The following is an 18,396-nucleotide window of genomic DNA, read 5'->3' on the forward strand; positions in this document are numbered from 1 at the left end:
ACGGTAAGTCGGCGGCAGCCTGGAAGCCCCAAACCTTCCTGTCCCGTCACTTCAGGCCCAGTCTCTAGCCTCTAGGTGCCCACCGCCTGCCCGGTCCAGGTACAACGCAGCACTGTAGCAACGGCGCGTCCATCTGAAGGGAACCTAACACTGAGCTGGTGACATCGAAACGGACCTGAGCTAACGACCTGGCGTTTTCTCTTTCCTCTACCCTTTTGTTCTTCTGGAATGTCATCAGTGGATTTGAGCTTAATTCAGGTGCTCGGGGCGTTTTGAAGGCCCATCGTTGAAGCCCATATTTCGTTGTCCTCTTTTGGTGTGCTTGTTGCATGAGCGAAACGTGCGTCTCAGCCTTTCTTACCTCTCTTCAACGTCAACCGACGGACCGACCTCACCTTTTGAGATACCCGTCATCGCCACCACTTGCTGCCTACTTACGTACCGACCCAGCGACCTCACTTCTTTCACCTCCCACCTCGCCTCCCACCTCTCCCCTACATAATTCTTCCTTCCACACCGCGTTCTCTACCTTTCGATTCCTCAGCTTCCTAAGTTTTCCCCGCCTTTTGTCTGATTACCTCTTTTAAGCCCCAGCGAACACCCGAAGTACTCGACGTACTCGACCATGATCGCATGCACGCCTTGATAATCCCGACCAGCACCCTACGATGGACTATTCGCGGCTGAAAGCTGCCGCTTTGCAAGGCGGCGAGGAGGAGGAGGCCGTCACCGTTGACACTAGAGCCTTGATCGACAAGGTTCTTGCCAGATACTCGGGCGAATGGACGACGTTGCGAGAGCTGATCCAGAATGCCGCCGACGCCCAAGCAACAACTGTCAAGGTCAAGTGGGAAACGCTGCCCTCGACTTCAATTCCGCTACCCGCCACCACCAACCGATCCGAACTTCTCAAGCATGTTATCGCGAACCACACACTGCGTCGACTCGTTGTGGCGAACGACGGCCAGCCCTTTACTAAGACCGACTGGGGAAGATTGAAGAGGATCGCTGAGGGAAACCCCGATGAGACAAAGATTGGTGCCTTCGGTGTCGGCTTCTACAGCGTCTTTGCCGACTGCGAAGAGCCCTTTGTGAGCTCTGGCAACGAGGCCATGGCATTCTACTGGAAAGGGAATGCACTCTTCACCAAGAAGTCCACTCTCCCCGAAGAACAGAGTAGCGGCGACACCACCTTTGTCCTCGACTACCGGAATACCACCACTCCTCTACCGAACCTATTGTCTGTCAGTCAGTTTCTCGCCACCAGTTTGACATTCGTCGCTCTGCAACATGTCGAGTTCTGGATCGACGACTACAAGATCCTGGATCTTCACAAGAAGACCTCGCCCAGTCTCGACGTACCCATTCCGAGAGATATTGAGACGCGGACACGAGAGGGTTTGATGCAGGTCAAATCAGTCGAGCGAACCAGCACTCAGATCGATGCGGCTGTCATGAGTGCCGCTGGCTGGAAGCCAAAGGCTGCGGCGGCCGCCAAGTCAGCCGACACATATGGCGCTGGATCCGAAGTGCCCTCACTGAGGAGCTTCTTCTCGAGGTTGACTTCCTCAGCATCGCAGGTCACTGTAAAGGGGAGACAACAGAGAGAAGAGGCAGCTGCTCAGGAGGAGATTAGTGAGGACGTGACCAAACTCTCTACTTCAACCATCTTCTTGCGAGTGACAACCGCCTGGGTCAAGACCAGCGTATCAACTTCGTTCGCGACGGAATTGGAGCGCGCGACAAAGAAACCACCACCAAAGACCACGAAGCTAGCCATTCTCACCTCGTCCTATGATGAGACCATGGCTTCAGAGAGTTCACGCTCGGCCACCATCTCAAAGTCCGTGGACGTGTTCGCTTCAGTTTTGCCCAGCAAGAAGCCCGGTGGCCGTATCTTTATTGGGTTTCCCACAACGCAGACAACCGGTGCCGGCATGCACATCTCGGCGCAATCAGTCATTCCTACGGTTGAGCGTGAGGCTATTGACCTCAATGCACGATGGGTTAGGACGTGGAACATCGAGATGCTCCGGGCGGCTGGTATCATGACAAGACTTGCTTTCATTAACGAGATGAGCGACCTTGACTCCAAAGTCAAGAATGTAGTTGGAGCTGCGACAAAGATTGGCGCAGAAGATCTCGCCAAGCTATTACCTGAAGCACTACACATCCTCAAGACATTCACTTTCGCTGATTCTACACCAAGCGGTCAAGTGTCCCAGATTCTCGAGGAAGCATTCTGGACAGCCTTCAAGAAGGCTTCCATTGAGATATTTTCTTCCAGAGGTGTTTTGTCCAGCACGAAGGTTCGACTTGGCTCTGACGAGCTCAGCAAGTTCGTCGACACCATCCCTGTCGTACCTCGAGAGCTCATGGAGAATGCTTTCGTCAGGAAGCTAATGGACTTTGGACTCATCAGCCCAATCACTGTTGATGACGTGCGGACAGAGCTGGAAACCAAGGCAATGAACAAAGAACAGCTCATCAACTTCATTGCCTGGGCCGGTAAAAAGGCACTTAGCGGAGAACTGGACCCTCCCAGCAAAGCTCGCCTTCTGGATGTGGCTGTTGCCACGGTCACTGAAGATGGCAGCGACCAAGGCGATATCATTGCTCTTGGTTCCATTACCAATTATCAGTTGCCGAACAAGATTCCAGCGAATCTTCCGATTCCCCCGCGCACTATACCTATGGCGTACACCAACCATTGTTCTGCTGCTGAGCTGCAAGCTCTTGGTTGGGAGCCTCTGGAAGTCGTGCCATGGTTGCGTTTCCTGCTGGAGTTGGGATCAAGCAGGTCTGACGAGCAAAACCTGAAAAAATCTCCAAAGTTTGCCGTTCAGGTTCTTACGGTACTCTCCAAGAACTGGGACAACATCAGCCAAAGTTCCAAGTCAGTGATCATCACTCTGCTCCAGGCTCATACTGTTATGCCGACAAAGACGGGTATGAAGAAGCCAACCGACTCGTTCTTCCCCACCGTCAAGCTTTTTGATGATCTGCCCATCATCCAAGGCTGCCAAGGCCTGAAAGACAAGTTTCTTTCGGCAATCGGAGTGCGCAAAACGGTCGACCTCGATACCATTTTTTCAAGATTGTTGAGCCCCTCGGCCGAGGGTGCGCAGAGATGGAGTCACATGGAGCTCATCAAGTATCTTGCCTCAGTCAAGGATGATATCCCCGCCGCCGACATGACGAAGCTTAAGGATACTCGTTTCTGTCCGGCAGAAGATGGGGCGAAAGGAATGGAGCCGACCAAAGGCACAACTGAACTGTACAAGGTCTCGGAGCTTTTCGAGCCAAAGGATACACTTAGAACTCTTCGGCTGCCTGTGTTACAATGGCCTGGTCCGCCCGGAAGCTATAGAGCCAACAGCCCCGAGGGTCGATTCCTGGCCATCCTAGGCCTGCGACCATACCCTTCTGTGATTGAAATGGTCAACATGATGGCTTCTACAGATGCTGAGCTCAGAACGTCCGCTATGACCTATTTCATTGCAAACCATCACCTCAACGGCTATGGAGCCTTCAATCTCGCTGATAGTCGCAAGGCTTTCTTGCCCATTCAGAAGGGCAGCAAGTTGGTCACGCCTTCGGCTTGCTTCACCAACGAGCGTGCCGCAATCCTGGGATTCGACATCTTGAAGAAAGATCTTCACGTGCATGCCAACAAGTTTGGGGTGGTTAGAGACCCTCCCATTACGGAGTGTGTGTCTCGCCTGCTGGCCAAGCCACCTCAGGATCAACAAATGGCCATCACTCTCTTTGAGTATTTCGCCCTTCGTAACAGCGATCTTGGAGAGGGCAGCTTATCCAAGTTGCGTGATGCACCCATTGTTCCCGTAACACGACAGGCTCGTGATTCAGGCGAGAAGAGTGGCTCTTATGTCACCCACCTCAGCCCCAAGCGATGCTACCTGGGCACTTCGGCGACCTACGGTAACATTTTCGATTTCGTCGACTTCGGGACGAATGCGAACACATTCCTCTACAAGTGTGGAGCAAAGGAGGAACCAAGCAAGCCAGAGATAGCAAATCTAGCCTGCACCGAACCTGCACGACTTCTCAGCATTCTTCAGAGCCCGGATAAGTACCTCGCTCTTCTGAAGTCTTTAGCAGAGAACATGCCGACGTTGAAGAAGGACAAGGAGCTTATTCGCAAGATGAAGAGCTCTCCCTTCTTACTCGCAGCCAAGGAAATCCCATCGCCGCCATCCAAGGAAAAGCTTATTGAAGTGGACGACGACGATGCCCCTATCAAGCAGTACCAGCTGGCTACTGCAAATCGAATCGTCATCTTGGACGACATCATTAGTTACCGTTTGTTCAAGGACTACTTGATCACTGCGCCCGAAGAGGAAGTGATCGAGGAATTCTACCATCAGCTTGGCGCTCAGACGTTGAGCTCGCTAGTGGAAGAGGAAGTAAGAATTGGGCCTCACGCGGATAAGCAAGACCGGGCAGCTGCTCTGCGGAAACATGTTCTTGAGCGGTCCAAAATCTTCCTTCACGAGTATGCAAACTACCGACGGGACTACATCAAACATGATGCCAAGTGGTTGGAGAAGAGCCTGCGTGTTGAACTCGTTCGCTCGGTCGCACTTCGTCGTTCACTTAGGGGCCACAGCCAATCTCACACGGAAAAGAGATCCGCCGCCAGCGCTCAGTCGGGCTCCAGTTGGATCCTCTACGTCGCAGCTGAGGAGAAGCCTGACATGTATCAGGTTGGTCAGGCCATCTGCCAGCTTCTCCTGTCACGGCCAAACCAGCAGGCCTATCTGTTTTTCGAGCCCTTCCTTAACCTCGACCTCTACGCCTTGAGAGCCAGAGGATACAATGTCGATCGAATCCTTCGTGCCAAGCAGGCCGAGGCAAGAGTTGCCGAGGAGGAGCGTCGCAAGGCACTGGAGGCTGAACAGAAGCGGATACAAGAGAAAGAGAAAGAATGGAGCCAGCAAGCAAAGGCTGCTGAGGCTGCTCGACAAACCGCAAAGACACCAGATCCGGTTATGCCGGGCTCTTTCGGGAACGACAGTCCCGAAGAGGCTCATCGATCGCCTCCTCCACAGCAGTCGCGGAAGAGCAAGGGGCTCTTCTCGAACCTGACTCGTCGGTTTGGCTTCGATGCTAACGAGAATGATGAAGCGCAGGACCAGCTTCAAAAGTTTATGGACAATCCTCCTGAGAGTCAGCCGCAGTCACAAAGCATCACGAACCAACCCAGCAGCGGCACAGAGAAGAAACCCGATGATGGCCGTGTGACCAATCCAGCGACCGTGGGGCAGAACTTGCTCAACGCCATCAACTCTACCAGGGCTCATGACTCCAACAGCGTGTTCTCGCCACCAAGCGTCAACGAAGTGAAGGAACAGGCCACTTACTGTGACAGCACGCCCGCGCAGAATATCGTTTTCGCGGCAGAGGCATCGAACAGTATGAAAGTCTTTGTCTCCAAGAACCTGTCCATTGATTCGGCTCAATTTCTCTCAAGGAATCACGGCCCCATCAACGCGTTTGCTGGTCTTCTCAGTGAGGTCGGTTGTGTTTACTCTCTTTCACCTCGCGTTCTTCACATCTTTTACGACGAGTCTGGCTCGACGATTGCTTTTAATAGCAACGGCAGTGTCTTCTGCAATTTGCGTTTCTTCTTGCAGCTCCATGCGGAAAAGATCCTCAAGACCCAGAGTGGCGAAGCAAAGGCCGAGGCGGCTGTGTGGTGGTGGGTAGTGTTGGCTCATGAGCTTGCGCACAACCTGGTCCAACCTCATAATTCGGACCACAGCTACTATACGTTAGTGATTTCTTGCCCCGAGGACCTCCAAACATGAGCTAACATATCACAGTGAGTCGTTCATTCAGCAGTACTTCGCCAAGATGGTGGTCAAGACGGCTCAGTGGACTCAGCAGGCTGCTGCCGCCCGCCCTGCCCTCCCCGCTGCGCCCTCGCAGTCTCAACCGCAGGCACAGCCGCCCCCGTCCTACAATGAGAGTAACAGACAGGCGCCGGGGAACTCCCATTACACTTTGTTTGACTAGAAGTCGTTTAGACGACACAAGGCGCGGTCAACAGTCCGGCATCGCCTTGGTCATATTACTTCCCAGACATAGATCCCTCCTCTCGTGCGCTTCATGGCGTTGCCGCTTTCATCATGTCATTTATAGCATTACTGGAGTTTTTGGTAGCACTATGAGGGAATCGATTGGTACATATCGTGCCTACATTAGAACATGGATTTATCTCCCCATTCATTGGCTGGTGGCAGGCAGCCTCGTTTATCATGCATCCCCCTCACGTGTTGGTACGGCCCAGTTGGGACCGTCCTGCTAATTGGTAGCCAAGAAGAAGTCCGTGATTGCTCTTTATTTATTCCCTCACTCTAAGTCACGGCACCCGAAGTGTTCAAGTCGACCAAGCTTCTGAGTTCGTCCCCGGATCGATCTAGGTGAGAATTCGATGTTTTGCAGTGTACTCTTACATCTTTGTTATGGATCAACGTACTGCATTACTGACTGTACAAACAAAGCCAGCCATAGTCAACACCATCTGTTTTAGACAAGTGCTTGTGAAGCAGGACAGTTTCAGGTTCCCTGATCCAAAGAAAGCATGAGGCTCATCAATGTTAATACTCTCCAGTTGGAGGAATTCTTTGATGACGAGATGCCTCTTTACACAATTCTCTCTCATACTTGGGAAAAGGATGAAGTCACGTTTCAAGATCTCTGCTGGCTCCACGAATACGAGGAAAATCGCGAAGCCTTTGCTTCTGTCGAAGCCCTGATGGCGTCGGCTACGATGAATTCGGCCAAAAAGGCCAAAGATTTACGACAACGATCCGGATTCCACAAGATTGTCCAGAGCGCACGCCTTACAAAAGAACATTTATTACAATATGTCTGGGTCGACACATGCTGTATAGACAAGAGTAGCAGTGCTGAACTTTCCGAAGCCATCAACTCCATGTTCCGATGGTACCAAGAGGCGCGAATTTGTTTTGTGTCTCTGTCGGATTTCCAGCCATCAGATGTCACGAACGCCCCCGTAGACTTCGCACAGTGCAGATGGTTTACGAGGGGTTGGACACTGCAAGAGCTTTTGGCCCCAAGACACATGTACTTCTATAACCAGGAGTGGAAGCTCGTGGGAGACAAGGACTCCTTGCGATATGAGATGTCAGAAATCACTGGCATACCAAGGACTATCTTGGCACATGATCGTGCGCTCCAAGATGTCTGCCTGGCACAGAGAATGTTGTGGGCAAGTAGAAGACAGACTTCACGTAAAGAAGACATGGCATACTGTCTCCTTGGTCTTTTCGACATCAATATGCCCCTTCTTTACGGAGAGGGCGACATGGCGTTCGTACGTTTACAACTAGAGATTATTAAGGGAACAACTGACCAAAGTCTACTGGCCTCTTGGGGTCTCGGAAATTCTCTCAGCACCCGAGGACATTTCTTTGCAACATCACCGGCTACAATGACAAGAGCCGCTTCGTTTTACACTGACAATATCACAGAATGGTCCTCTTCGGAGTTTCGGATGACCAATAGGGGCTTCCGAATCAATCTATCTCTTCTCTTGCTGTCTGAGTTTAAGAGCGAATCGCACAACGCACCCAACTGCTACTATGCGCTGTTGAATGTCTTTGACGATCAAGATCGCAGGATCTGTCTTCCTCTGTTTTCAAATAACTCTCCTTCGGGCGACGAGTATGTCAGGTCTCCCTCTGGGCCAGTCGCGCTCTCCGAAACTAGCCTCAATAGCCTGGGAGAGGTCAACTATGAGGAGCTGGTTATCGTGCGGGAGCCTTCATGGGAGCGACCACTGGCCTCAGGCGCCTGGCAAATATCTATCACGAACCCCCCTACGAGATCCTTCCTCGGTGCCCCTCCGATAAACATTGTCGAAACGTTCCCTCCGATGATGTCTTCGAAGCATGAAAAAGGCACATTTACCACTGTCATCGTCATGCCACCGCCTGCCAACGTCCCGGGAAGCCCCCATGATAAGCCTTGGCAGTTCTTCTTGCGTTGCACCTATCCTAGTTGCGGCGATCCGTTCCCAGTCGGCGAACGAGATTTTGCTTTGGTCTTTGACCTACCTTCGAGCCAAGGGGCTCCTCGGGGACCATTACAGCCGTACGTGATCGATTGGGAAAAACTTTCACTTGTGCTACGGAAGGATGATGAGGGCATAAGCCAGGAAGGTCCGTACACGTCTTTGGCCGAAGCCATTCTCTCTGGCGCCCGCTTCTACGGTCAGGCATTCTCCGCAAATCAAGCCTGGTCTAAAGAGGGCGAGTTCATGGTAGATTTCAGGCCTCTTAAAGCGGTGGCACATTCAAGGCCACATGGTTTAATGTGGTATGATATAATAACAACTGAGTGGGTTCGTCGTGGCGGACGCCGAGACTTTTATGGTAAGGGCAACTTCAAGGCCACATAGTTCAGCTTAGTGTGCTGCAATCACAGTCGAGTGGACTCTGTAGATCGAGGAGAAAAAGAACTCGGAAGAATGGAGCGATCGAGGTCTGAGGGTCCGTTGTACAGCTTGTATGCAGAGATAAAGAGTGATTATAGTCCTCGAATTACAAGGAGCTTGGCCCAGCCTACCAGCTGGATCTCTTCTCAATGAGCTTTCTTCTCTCTGTCTACTTTTTACAGCTTTCCATAACAACAGCGGATGCATAGAGAAGAGACAAACAAGGACACGAAGGTGACCTGAAGAGACAAGCGTGGTGATTATGTTCAGAACAGCAGTGAGGACGGGAATGGTGCTGAGAGTTAGTAAGGCTTTGGGTTTTCTGCCAGTGAGTGGCGGTTGCTGGTGCACTGACCACCACTCTGTTTTAGCAGTTAGCAGCTAAAATCTTTTTTCTTTTGGCATTTCCATGCCTGAACAATTCACTTTTCACTTTTCCCAAACATGATTCTTCCCCATTTCTCTTCTTTTCTTTGTCTTGTTCAAGTTATGAATACTGTTCATCACTCTAACTCCCCCTCTTGATACTCAGTGAAACTGAGTGAACCCTGCGCCCTACAAAATACCAGCAACTCGCAAACCCGCTCTCCTACGCCCGCCCACCTCAGCCTTCCGGTCCTACCTTACGGTTGGTCGGCCGGGCGCTCTCAAATGAGCCTAGCTCCTCTTACCCCTCAGGACCCTCCTACATAAGGCGTGCTCATACCTCGGAACTGCAGGCACAAACAAAGCTCCTCTTCCATTGCGGCGGTGGTGTAAGGGTAACATATAAGCTTCCCATTTCTTCCATTGGCGTTTGCTTATGCATCGAGTTCGAGTCTCGGTCGCCGCATTCCATTTTGCTCGATTCTACAAACACATGCGATGCAGTTGAGCTGCCTTTTCTTTTTTTTTGCAGTAGTTGCAAAGAGGGGAACTCATGCAGTACGCGTCTACCTCGATGTTGAGAAAATATGAGTAGTATACCTAGGCAACTTTATCAGCTCGATTTTAATTCATGTCCGGGTTAAGTACATAGTGCATGTGCCTTGTGAGTATGGGTGTTTCGATACCTCTCAGAATTTGAAACTGTCTACGAAAATGACAATGTCTCTGATGAGAACTTGCAGATAGCAAGACCCCCAACCTTGCTCTGAGCCCAACTCACTGCCAGCAAGTACGGTCAAGCAATGAGCAGAGTGACCAAAAAGGAACAGGGGACACTAAAACTCCTCACACGCACAACTATTGCGGATAATACTTCTATCCTCGCAGGCCGTATCGCTCGTAGTGAAGAGAATAAGAGCATTAAGTAAGGTAATAGCTTAGCGAGCAAGTGGGTGATATAATCGTCTGCCGCTCTATCAACCCTACCTCTTTCCCTACTGCTTTTCCTACTACTCTTCATTCTATGCTTTTTAGAGAGTATGCGTTAGTCAATATGTAACAGATACAAGTAATAGAGATATAGATATGAAGAATGAGAAAGCTAAGGATAAGAAAGCGAAGAACAAGAAAGCTAAGAATGATAAACAGGTTGTAAGTATTGCAATCTTCTATTGACCGATATTCCATTCTGTTACCCACTTGGCAGGCCAGTGTCAAATGAAGGGGTATCCCAACCTCGCCCGACCATCCCGAAGATCAGGCAACGGACCTCCGTTGTCCGGTGCCCCACTCCGGTACCGACCGCAACCGGGGATTCGTAACGTGTCGGCGTGTCCACGCGCTTCAGAAACTTCTCTGAGCTAGTTGCTCTTTGTCAGCTTCAGGTTTTAGATTCGGGAATGTCTCATTTGTTTCTGTCGTCAAATGAAGTTTAAAGGACGTCTGCGCCTCCGTTCCTCTAATGTTATACATGGCGAGGCATCCGTATCCGGCTTACCCGCCACGGGCCCTCTTCATCTCATCTATTGAAGGCTAATGTCATGCATATACAGACAGCTGCAGAGTGAATATGGCATGTATCTTGAAACTGAGCAGTGGGTAGATGTGAGAGTAGCGTGTTAACTTGCAAAGATGGGTTTTGTTTTACCTATGAAGAACGATCATTTCGCCAGCCTATTCATGCTCACTCGATGTAGCTAGCCGGTGACAATAATTATGAGTAGACGTAGCCTCAGAGAATCTAATCTTCTTGCACACGCATGAAGTAGAATCCAAGAGGTCAACTTGACAGCAGCCTGGTCCAGTGCAGGAACACAAGGACACTCGCCGCAGCACGTATTCGAGAACATTGAACCGGACGTGCAACCACATCCCACAACGACAAAAGGGTCAGAGCTCAAGAGCGCGAAAGAGCGAAGGTCTCTCCTTTCCCGCGGGCGGTTCGAACACGAATGGCAACCGGGCTCACCTTCAGACGAGCCTGGAACGGAATGGCGTCACAGCGGCATATGCTTTTGAAGCTTGCGGTCCGGAGCGTAACGTGACGCAGCTCTCATCCTTGCTCTCATGGTGGATAGCTCAGCTACTAGAGCTCATAAGAAGGAACTTGCAGCCAGCTAGAACTTTCATTGAGAGATCTGGTATTGCTACTCAAGAAGAAACACAAGATCGCCACTACGTACAAACCATGGCACCAACAATCAAGAACGTCGCTCTCGCCGGCGTGAGTATCACCTCATCTTCCATATCGAATGTTCATTGACACAGTCCAGGCCGGCGGTAACCTGGGCCCTTCCCTCCTAAAGGCCCTCATGGACTCCAACCAATTCAACATCACTATCCTCACCCGCAAAACCGGCTCCCAAAAGTTCCCCGCAGGCGTCACAGTCAAGGAGGTAGACTACGAGTCCCTGGACTCCCTAACCCAAGCACTGAAGGGCCAAGACGCCCTCATCAACTCGACAAACAGCTTCGACCCCAAGGTAGCAACCCGCGTCGTCGACGCCGCCGTTGCCGCGGGCGTCTATCGCTACATCCCGCCCGACTTCGGCCTGGACCCCACGCGCGCCCACATGCCGAGCCTGCCCATCTTCAGCATCAAGGCCCTGACGCACGGCCACATGCAGCAAAAGGCCCAGGAGAACAACGGCAAGTTCACCTACACCATTGTAACCAACGGGCCTTTCCTCGACTGGGGCATCCGGTCCAGCTTCATGGGCGTCGACGTCAAGAACAAGAAGCTCTCGCTCTTCAACGACGGCGACAACGTCATCCCCTACACCATGCTGGCTGACGTCGGCAAGGCTGTCGTGGGTACCCTGCTGCACCCTGAGGAGACGGCCAACAGGATCGCGTACATCCAATCCGCCGTCAAGTCGCAAAAGCAGATGGGCGCCCTCGCTCAGGACGCCGTAAGCGGCTCGTGGGAGACGACCACCGTCGACGTTGACGCCATTTACGCGAATTGCATGGAGTCTATCAAGAAGGGTATCATGACGCCCGATGTGATGTACCCGCAGCTGTTGTACGCGTGCTCCAAGAAGGAATTTGCCCAGCCGTGGGCAAAGAGCGACAACGCGCTGTTTGGCATCAAGGAAATGAGTGACGATGAGTTGAAGGCGCTGTACAAGCAAATTGCTTCGGAGTAGCAAGCTGTATGTAGTAAGCGAGAAACACCTAGCGTGATTAGCAAAATGCCCAGATTGATGCTTTTGTTGGTGATAAGATCCCGGGACTTTGCGCAGCTCAATGCCCTTCATCACGTTCATAGCGCGCCCATACACACGGCCAAGTGATGTTATATCAGCATTGAAATCTATCTCCTTCATACACAGTACATACGAGAGTTGTTCATCACGAAGGCCATTCATAATGCGCAGCCTCAAGTAGATGCTCTCGTGGGTTGTGGCATCAGCCACTCCGCTTCGGGTATGCCGTTCCAAGCCTCCCAAAAATGCATCCAAGCCGGCCAATACACACCATATTGGCCCTGATTCTTGTGCTCGGGCTGAGCGTAATATACACAGGTCTTTCTATCCGGCCGAGTAGAGAAGTCGAGGTTCAACGAACATGAGCGTGACGGGCGGACCAAAAGGTAAATGACCTCCAGAGGGGGGGTTTGGGAGTATCCGATCCTCTGGTTTGTCGGGTCCGTGCTGCCGAGGCGTGAAGTCGTTTGTACTAAGACAGCAGTATAAGAATGAGAACTTGCGAAAGAAAATCAAGTTCGTCGACATCGTTTCTTGTCCTCGCCGGGAAAAACATCAATTATTGGGTTCGATTAGGAGCGGAGCTTCGGTTCTGACTTGGCTATGCACCAAGCCGTCCTCGTGTTTGTTTTCAGGTTTAGAAGGGGATGTTGGGGGTTCCCTGAGCACCCAGAGTCTCCTGCTGCTCCTGGAGCTCCTCACCACCAGCCTCGATGGAGATACCGACACCGATCTTTGCTTGTTGCTAGAGAATTTATTAGCATACAAATTGCGCCAATTCCGACATGCTGTTGAACTTACAGAAAAGTGGTCAACATCAGCAGCCAGAGTCATCATGACGGGGGCGGCAATGCGCTTCTCCAACAGACAGCTAAGCTTGCCCTTGGAGTCGACCTGGGCGCGGAAGGTAGACATTCTGAAGTCGTACTTGGCACCAATAGTGGTGACACCCTCCTTCTGGAAACCACCCATGACGCCTGCGGCACCGGGGACAAGCGAGAGGGACAGGTCAACACCAGCCTGAACCTTCTCGGACAGACGTCTCCAGTAAGAGGTGTTCAAAGCACCCTGAGCCTGGAGCTGAGCAGTGGCAACCCAGTCATTGGACTTGTAACGGGCGCAGTATGAGGTGGCAGTCTCGGGACCCTGGGTCATGGCCTGGCGCTGCCAGACGGTCTCGAGACCAAGGGCGAGCTTGGGAGTGACCGACTGAAGGTAACTACCGATGAAGATACCGGTGACACCGCCATCCAGGCAGGAAGGGTTGAGCATCTTAAGAGAAGCCGTGAAGTCGTCGCCGGTGTATTCGTTCTCAAACTGAAGCATCTCCTGACCAGCGCCAGGGGCGGCCTGGAACTGAGTTCTCGACACAAGCTTATCGGACCATCGGTAGTTGAATCGGGTGGAGAGCTGGCCGTCGTTGTCCATGTTTCCTTGCAGGAAGACCTGGAAAGTCAGTCAGCCAAATTCATCGCGCTTTGCTTTGCAGAGCAATTGTCTACGAACCTTGCTTGTTCCGTACAACGCAGCAAAGGTGTACGGGTTCAAACGCTCGCCCATAGCGAATTGGTGAGAAACCTGGAACAGAGGCGACATGCTGAAGGCCTTGGTCAGGTCGGCGCGAAGGCCGGTAAACATGTAGTTCGTGAGCAAGACATCGCGCTGAACCTCCCTAGTCAGGTTCTCGGTGGTACCGGGATTGGACAAGCCGAGCTTCGCCCTCCGTTCCGAGAAGGAGCTGATGGCGTCTGAGAGGGAGTTGGCGACGGGGTTGTTCAGGAGAACATTCTGGATTTGTTCCAAGCTTGACGCCATTGTTGCGATGGTCGGCGCCGGCCTGAGTCGACAGAACCGTTTAGAGAAAGGGCAAGAAAAGAAAAAGAAAAACCGGGAAGAGAACAACAAGAGAACCAGATGATCTGGATCTGTTCGAGATAATACAGCTGCGACTGCCCTGGGGATCGGTTGATGCTCGCGCAATGGGCAGGCAGGGGCGTTTGGGGGGGAGAGGGTCGTCGAGTCGGAGTCGGGTTGGTGATGATTGGAAAGTCTGAATAAATTTCTTCGCTGATTACAGGCAGAGGTGCTGGTAGAGCGAGCACGAGCCACAATGCCACGCTAAATCCAATGGGAACAGCTGGCAGCCACGACTGGTCCAAGTCGCGGTGGATCTTTCTTTTGGAGCTCCAGCTCCTAGGTGGTCAATGACAGAATAGCATCACGTGATGACACCCAGCTTTCTGGCAGCGACTTACGTCAGGCCAGCAGGTCCTGTCGGTCCGAAGCTTAACCGGGTCTGACTTGTCGGGTTGTCTCCCCGGGCTAGTCCCAGGATGGACGACAGACCCTTGCCCGCATCCGGTACGTTCCCTTGGCCCTCTCCATCGCTGAGCCCAACACCTTCTTTTCTCACAGTGTTAGTCTTTGTGCTCCCTGAACTACCACACTACCTAAGCGACTTACTACTAGGCGACGACCTACTTCAACTCACATCTCAGATACCCTCGGCTTCAGATTTTCAAGGTCATAATTTCTAAGAATTTGGGGATTTCAATATCCTTTACGCCACTACCTGAACACTTCTTTGGTTGGGCTTCGGCAGCACAGGCCTTCGTAGAGTCCCCTTATAAGAGCCGCGGGCCGTACACAAACTGGCGGCTTAAATCGGAACGGGACAGCTCAGACACCAGTGCCACTTCAACCTCGAATACCTAGCTCACCAAACCCTTTGAAGCAACTCACCTGCGCGATTTTACCTGCTGCAACCAAAGTTCGTTGCGCTTGGTCGAGAGTAGGATACACCTTGTATAAGCTTCGCAAAGACTGGAAAACAACGGCCACTTTCTCAACTTAACCCATTCGAACCTCGAAAGCAGACAGTGCGTCACCGTGTCTCCGCTCTTTTCTTCCGCAGCGGCCCCTCCATCCGGTCCAGAGGCCGTGGTTGCCTCAAGCGCAGCCCGCTCCCAGCTTCGACGACGGAGCATCATCCTTGACTCCATAGTTGTTTCGAGGTCCCAAGAAAGATTCGGCTCCAACCGTCAAAATGGACACACTACTGTGAGTTCCTCTCTTCTTAGACACCTGCCTGTGGTAAAAGGAGGGGTCTTCATAACCCCGCCGATTCATGTTCGACATATCAATCCCCTCCTGTGACTGAGGCGAGTGCTTCTGGACACTGCGTGAATACAGTCCGAATTTAGTCAGAAACACGAGTGGCTACTAGGAAGCCAGGAATCTCGGAAGACTGGGATATCAGCCCGCATGTCAGCTATGCTGGTCAATCCTGGAGCGCGATCCATCTCGCATAAGCCCTCTTGTTGATAATGGCTCGCCCTGATCCAACCTCCTAATATACAAGTTCCTCTATCTTCGCAATGACAGGTCCAACTTTCAAGTGAGAGGAACCTGCAACGTTTGATAAGACAAAGATTGCCATGGCAAAGGCCCGTCCTCATATGTTTGTTTGCCCAGTCTATTCAAGCATGACATCTGGGAAGAGTTGGAAGGAGTCTTTGGGTCAATTCAACATACTAGAGCACAAGGACACAAACAAAGTCTCACACACAGAGTCCACCACCTTCGGAGTCATAACTCTGTCACGGGCTGCGATGCCTCCAACAACCTCAACCACATCCAAACAGCTCACACCAGGCTGGATTGTTGCCAGTCAGACCTTAGCACGGCTGAGCATACTCGCCTTTCGACTGTCGACGGCTGGTGGCTATAAGATCTTATTACAAACGAGGCGGGTGTGCCCGTCTGTGAATACCTAAATTGGACGCACGACATCATCAGAACTGTCAACATGGCGAGTGCCCTTTAACCCCTCTTTCCACGCCTCCCAAACTGCTGTTTACTTCTCCTGCTTTCCTCTCTTCCCTCTCTTTACACTGAGCTTTCTGTTTTCTTCTCTTCTCTATCAACTTACCCATCACAATATCCATCATCAATACTTCTCATACTCACTCTCTGCTCTGAGCTTTCTGCCTTATTCTTCTTCTGTTCCCTACCTATCAACTTCCCTATCGAAACATCTATCACTACCTCTGATCCTCCCTCACCACCTGATCAGCCATGGAGAGGGAGAGGGCCGCCATGGACTGGGTTGAGATGCTCAACATCTTTGAGCTCCAGAGAATCTTTTACCGCCCTCGACCGGAACTTGGAGATCTTGGTGTTGACGTGACGCTTCATGATAGTACCGCCGAGATCGCGGCCAACGCGCCGAGATACCGTCGCAAGAGCTCGACCTTCATCGACGGCATTCATGATGTTCCCGAGGATCAGGACATGGCGCCGGCTCAGCTTTATAGCACAATGTCTGGCCGTCTGTTCCATTCTGGTCGCATCGCCATCGTCATGGTGGGCCTTCCGGCTCGTGGCAAGACGTAAGTTCCTCCTACTTCACTGGCTTGGAAAAATGAGAGCTAACATTTTTCAGTCACATCTGCGTTTCCCTGGCGCGTTACTTGGGCTGGTGAGTCGAAAATGCTTGCTTGGAGCGCCTTGACTGACGTTTTTTCAGGTTGGGAGTCAAGACCCGCATCTTCCACCTCGGTGATTACCGTCGTGCCACCGTTGGAAAGGGCGGTATCGTTCCCGAGGATTACTTCTTCCCTGACGCCTCTCCTCAGTCGGTCATTCTTCGTCAGAAGATCCTTAAGAAGTGCCGTGAGGACATCTACGCCTGGTTGAACCATGAGAATGGACAGGTTGCGATCTACGATGCTGTCAACCCCACCGCGGCTGGTCGCCGTGCCCTGGCTAAGGAACTCGCTAAGCACGATGTCCAGGTAAGATTTGGTTCGACCAGTCTGATAACTCAAATCCCTAACGTTTCATAGACGCTGTTCATCGAGTCTTTCGTCGACGATGAGGCCATTTTGCGTGAGAATGCGCGCAATGTCAAGATCTCCTCCCCTGACGTGAGTGCTCGTCCAAACTCGATAGTGACGCGGTGCTAACGTGTGCAGTTCGCGGGCATGGACCCTGATGAGGCTGCCAAGTTGTACTTGCGCCGCATCGACATGAAGATCCCCGTCTTCGATACCATGGACGAGAAGGAACTCAACTACATCAAGATGATCAACGCGGGACAGAAGTTCTTCTACAACAATGTCTCCTTCGGCTACCTCTCTCACCGCATTGTCTTCTACTTGACCAACCTTCACATCAAGTCGCGCACTACCTACTTCGTTCGAGCTGGCGTTACCACCGAGGAAGACTCGTACAAGGCGGATGCGCCTCTTTCCGAGGAGGGCATGGCGTACGCTGCTCGAATGTCCGAGACACTTCTAAAGCACCGCGAGCAGGAGCGCGCTGCCCTCGTCGAGAAGGGTGGCAATGCTGTTCCCCTTCGTCCTCTGTCCGTCTGGACCTCCACTCGTTGCCGCACTGTTCAGACTGCGGATTACCTCAAGAACAAGGGCTTCAAGGTTCGCCAGCGTTCTCAGATGAGCCAGATCAACCCTGGTGTCTGCGAGAAGATGTCGGAGCGTGCCATTCGTCACCTCTACCCTGAGGAGGTCGAGAAGCACGAGCTCGACCCGTATCATCATAGATACCCCCGCGCTGAGGTAAGTATACAGACCTCACAATTAGTATTTGTTCATGAGTAGCGCTAATATCACATAGTCCTACCACGACCTCGCCGTCCGCCTTGAGCCCATCATTTTGGAGCTTGAGCGCGAGCAGAGTGATCTTCTCATCATTGCGCACGAATCTGTTCTTCGTGTTCTCTATGCCTACCTGATGCACTGCGCCACCATGGATATTCCCATCCTCAAGTTCCCCCGCGACGAAATCATCGAGATCATCCCTGCCGCCTACCAGAACGAGGCCAAGCGCGTCCACATCCCCGGTGTCGACCCCAAGATCACCCCCGGCTCCCCCGAGGACACTAGCATCCCTGTCCCTGGAGGTGGAAGCGGTGTCGCCAGCGGCAACCTCTCGCCCATGCCTGGTATCTCGTCCCCTGCGGAGCCCAACGTCGTCGTCGAGCGCCCACCCGAGAAAGTCATCAACACCGCTGCCGAGATGGTCGCTGATCGCCAGAATGACGAGGACTAAGGTTGTTACACACATTAGGGTTCTTTCTTTCTTCTTCAACTTTTTTGGAAGCTCGATTGGTCCACTGATTATTACTTTGCTCGAAAAAACTGAAAAGGATGTTGGGAGGCATATATATCTCCCTGCCTTTCTCGTTCGGTGGACCTGAGCGAACGTGGGAGGAAGGACATGAAGGTTGAGAGAGAGAGAACGACGGATCGGAATTTGCTATCGCGGATGGGAAACCCCCATCAAAATTTGCTCGTACCGTGGGATAACTTTGCC

At 52.0% G+C, this 18,396-nt stretch overlaps 4 protein-coding genes and 1 non-coding gene across 5 annotated transcripts; 4 read left to right on the top strand and 1 right to left on the bottom strand.

The window, feature by feature from the left end:
• Positions 1 to 668: 668 nt before the first annotated feature.
• Positions 669 to 6,039, top strand: N0V96_003652 (uncharacterized protein; the record flags this gene model as incomplete). The annotated part of the gene is made up of 2 exons (XM_065756896.1): positions 669 to 5,722; positions 5,847 to 6,039. 2 exons carry the CDS (start codon positions 669 to 671, stop codon positions 6,037 to 6,039), a joined length of 5,247 nt encoding a protein of 1,748 aa, XP_065614663.1.
• A 3,190-nt stretch (positions 6,040 to 9,229) lies between these two features.
• On the top strand, positions 9,230 to 9,317 carry N0V96_003653. The gene has a single exon. It is a non-coding gene; the product is annotated as a tRNA-Gly (tRNA).
• A 1,786-nt stretch (positions 9,318 to 11,103) lies between these two features.
• N0V96_003654 (uncharacterized protein) lies at positions 11,104 to 12,000 on the top strand (the record flags this gene model as incomplete). Its single annotated transcript, XM_053190696.1, has 1 exon — positions 11,104 to 12,000. The coding sequence occupies one exon, from the start codon at positions 11,104 to 11,106 to the stop codon at positions 11,998 to 12,000; it is 897 nt and encodes a 298-aa protein (XP_053052105.1).
• A 697-nt stretch (positions 12,001 to 12,697) lies between these two features.
• Positions 12,698 to 13,875, bottom strand: TOM40 (translocase of outer mitochondrial membrane; the record flags this gene model as incomplete). The annotated part of the gene is made up of 3 exons (XM_053190695.1): positions 12,698 to 12,805; positions 12,862 to 13,506; positions 13,567 to 13,875. The coding sequence occupies 3 exons, from the start codon at positions 13,873 to 13,875 to the stop codon at positions 12,698 to 12,700; spliced, it is 1,062 nt and encodes a 353-aa protein (XP_053052104.1).
• A 2,262-nt stretch (positions 13,876 to 16,137) lies between these two features.
• N0V96_003656 (uncharacterized protein) lies at positions 16,138 to 18,132 on the top strand (the record flags this gene model as incomplete). The annotated part of the gene is made up of 6 exons (XM_065756897.1): positions 16,138 to 16,451; positions 16,505 to 16,540; positions 16,589 to 16,856; positions 16,908 to 16,988; positions 17,037 to 17,639; positions 17,698 to 18,132. 6 exons carry the CDS (start codon positions 16,138 to 16,140, stop codon positions 18,130 to 18,132), a joined length of 1,737 nt encoding a protein of 578 aa, XP_065614664.1.
• Positions 18,133 to 18,396: the final 264 nt, after the last annotated feature.

Source organism: Colletotrichum fioriniae, assembly GCF_027942845.1.
Source record: "Colletotrichum fioriniae strain IMI 355084 chromosome Unknown scaffold_3, whole genome shotgun sequence".
Lineage (NCBI taxonomy): Eukaryota > Fungi > Ascomycota > Sordariomycetes > Glomerellales > Glomerellaceae > Colletotrichum > Colletotrichum fioriniae.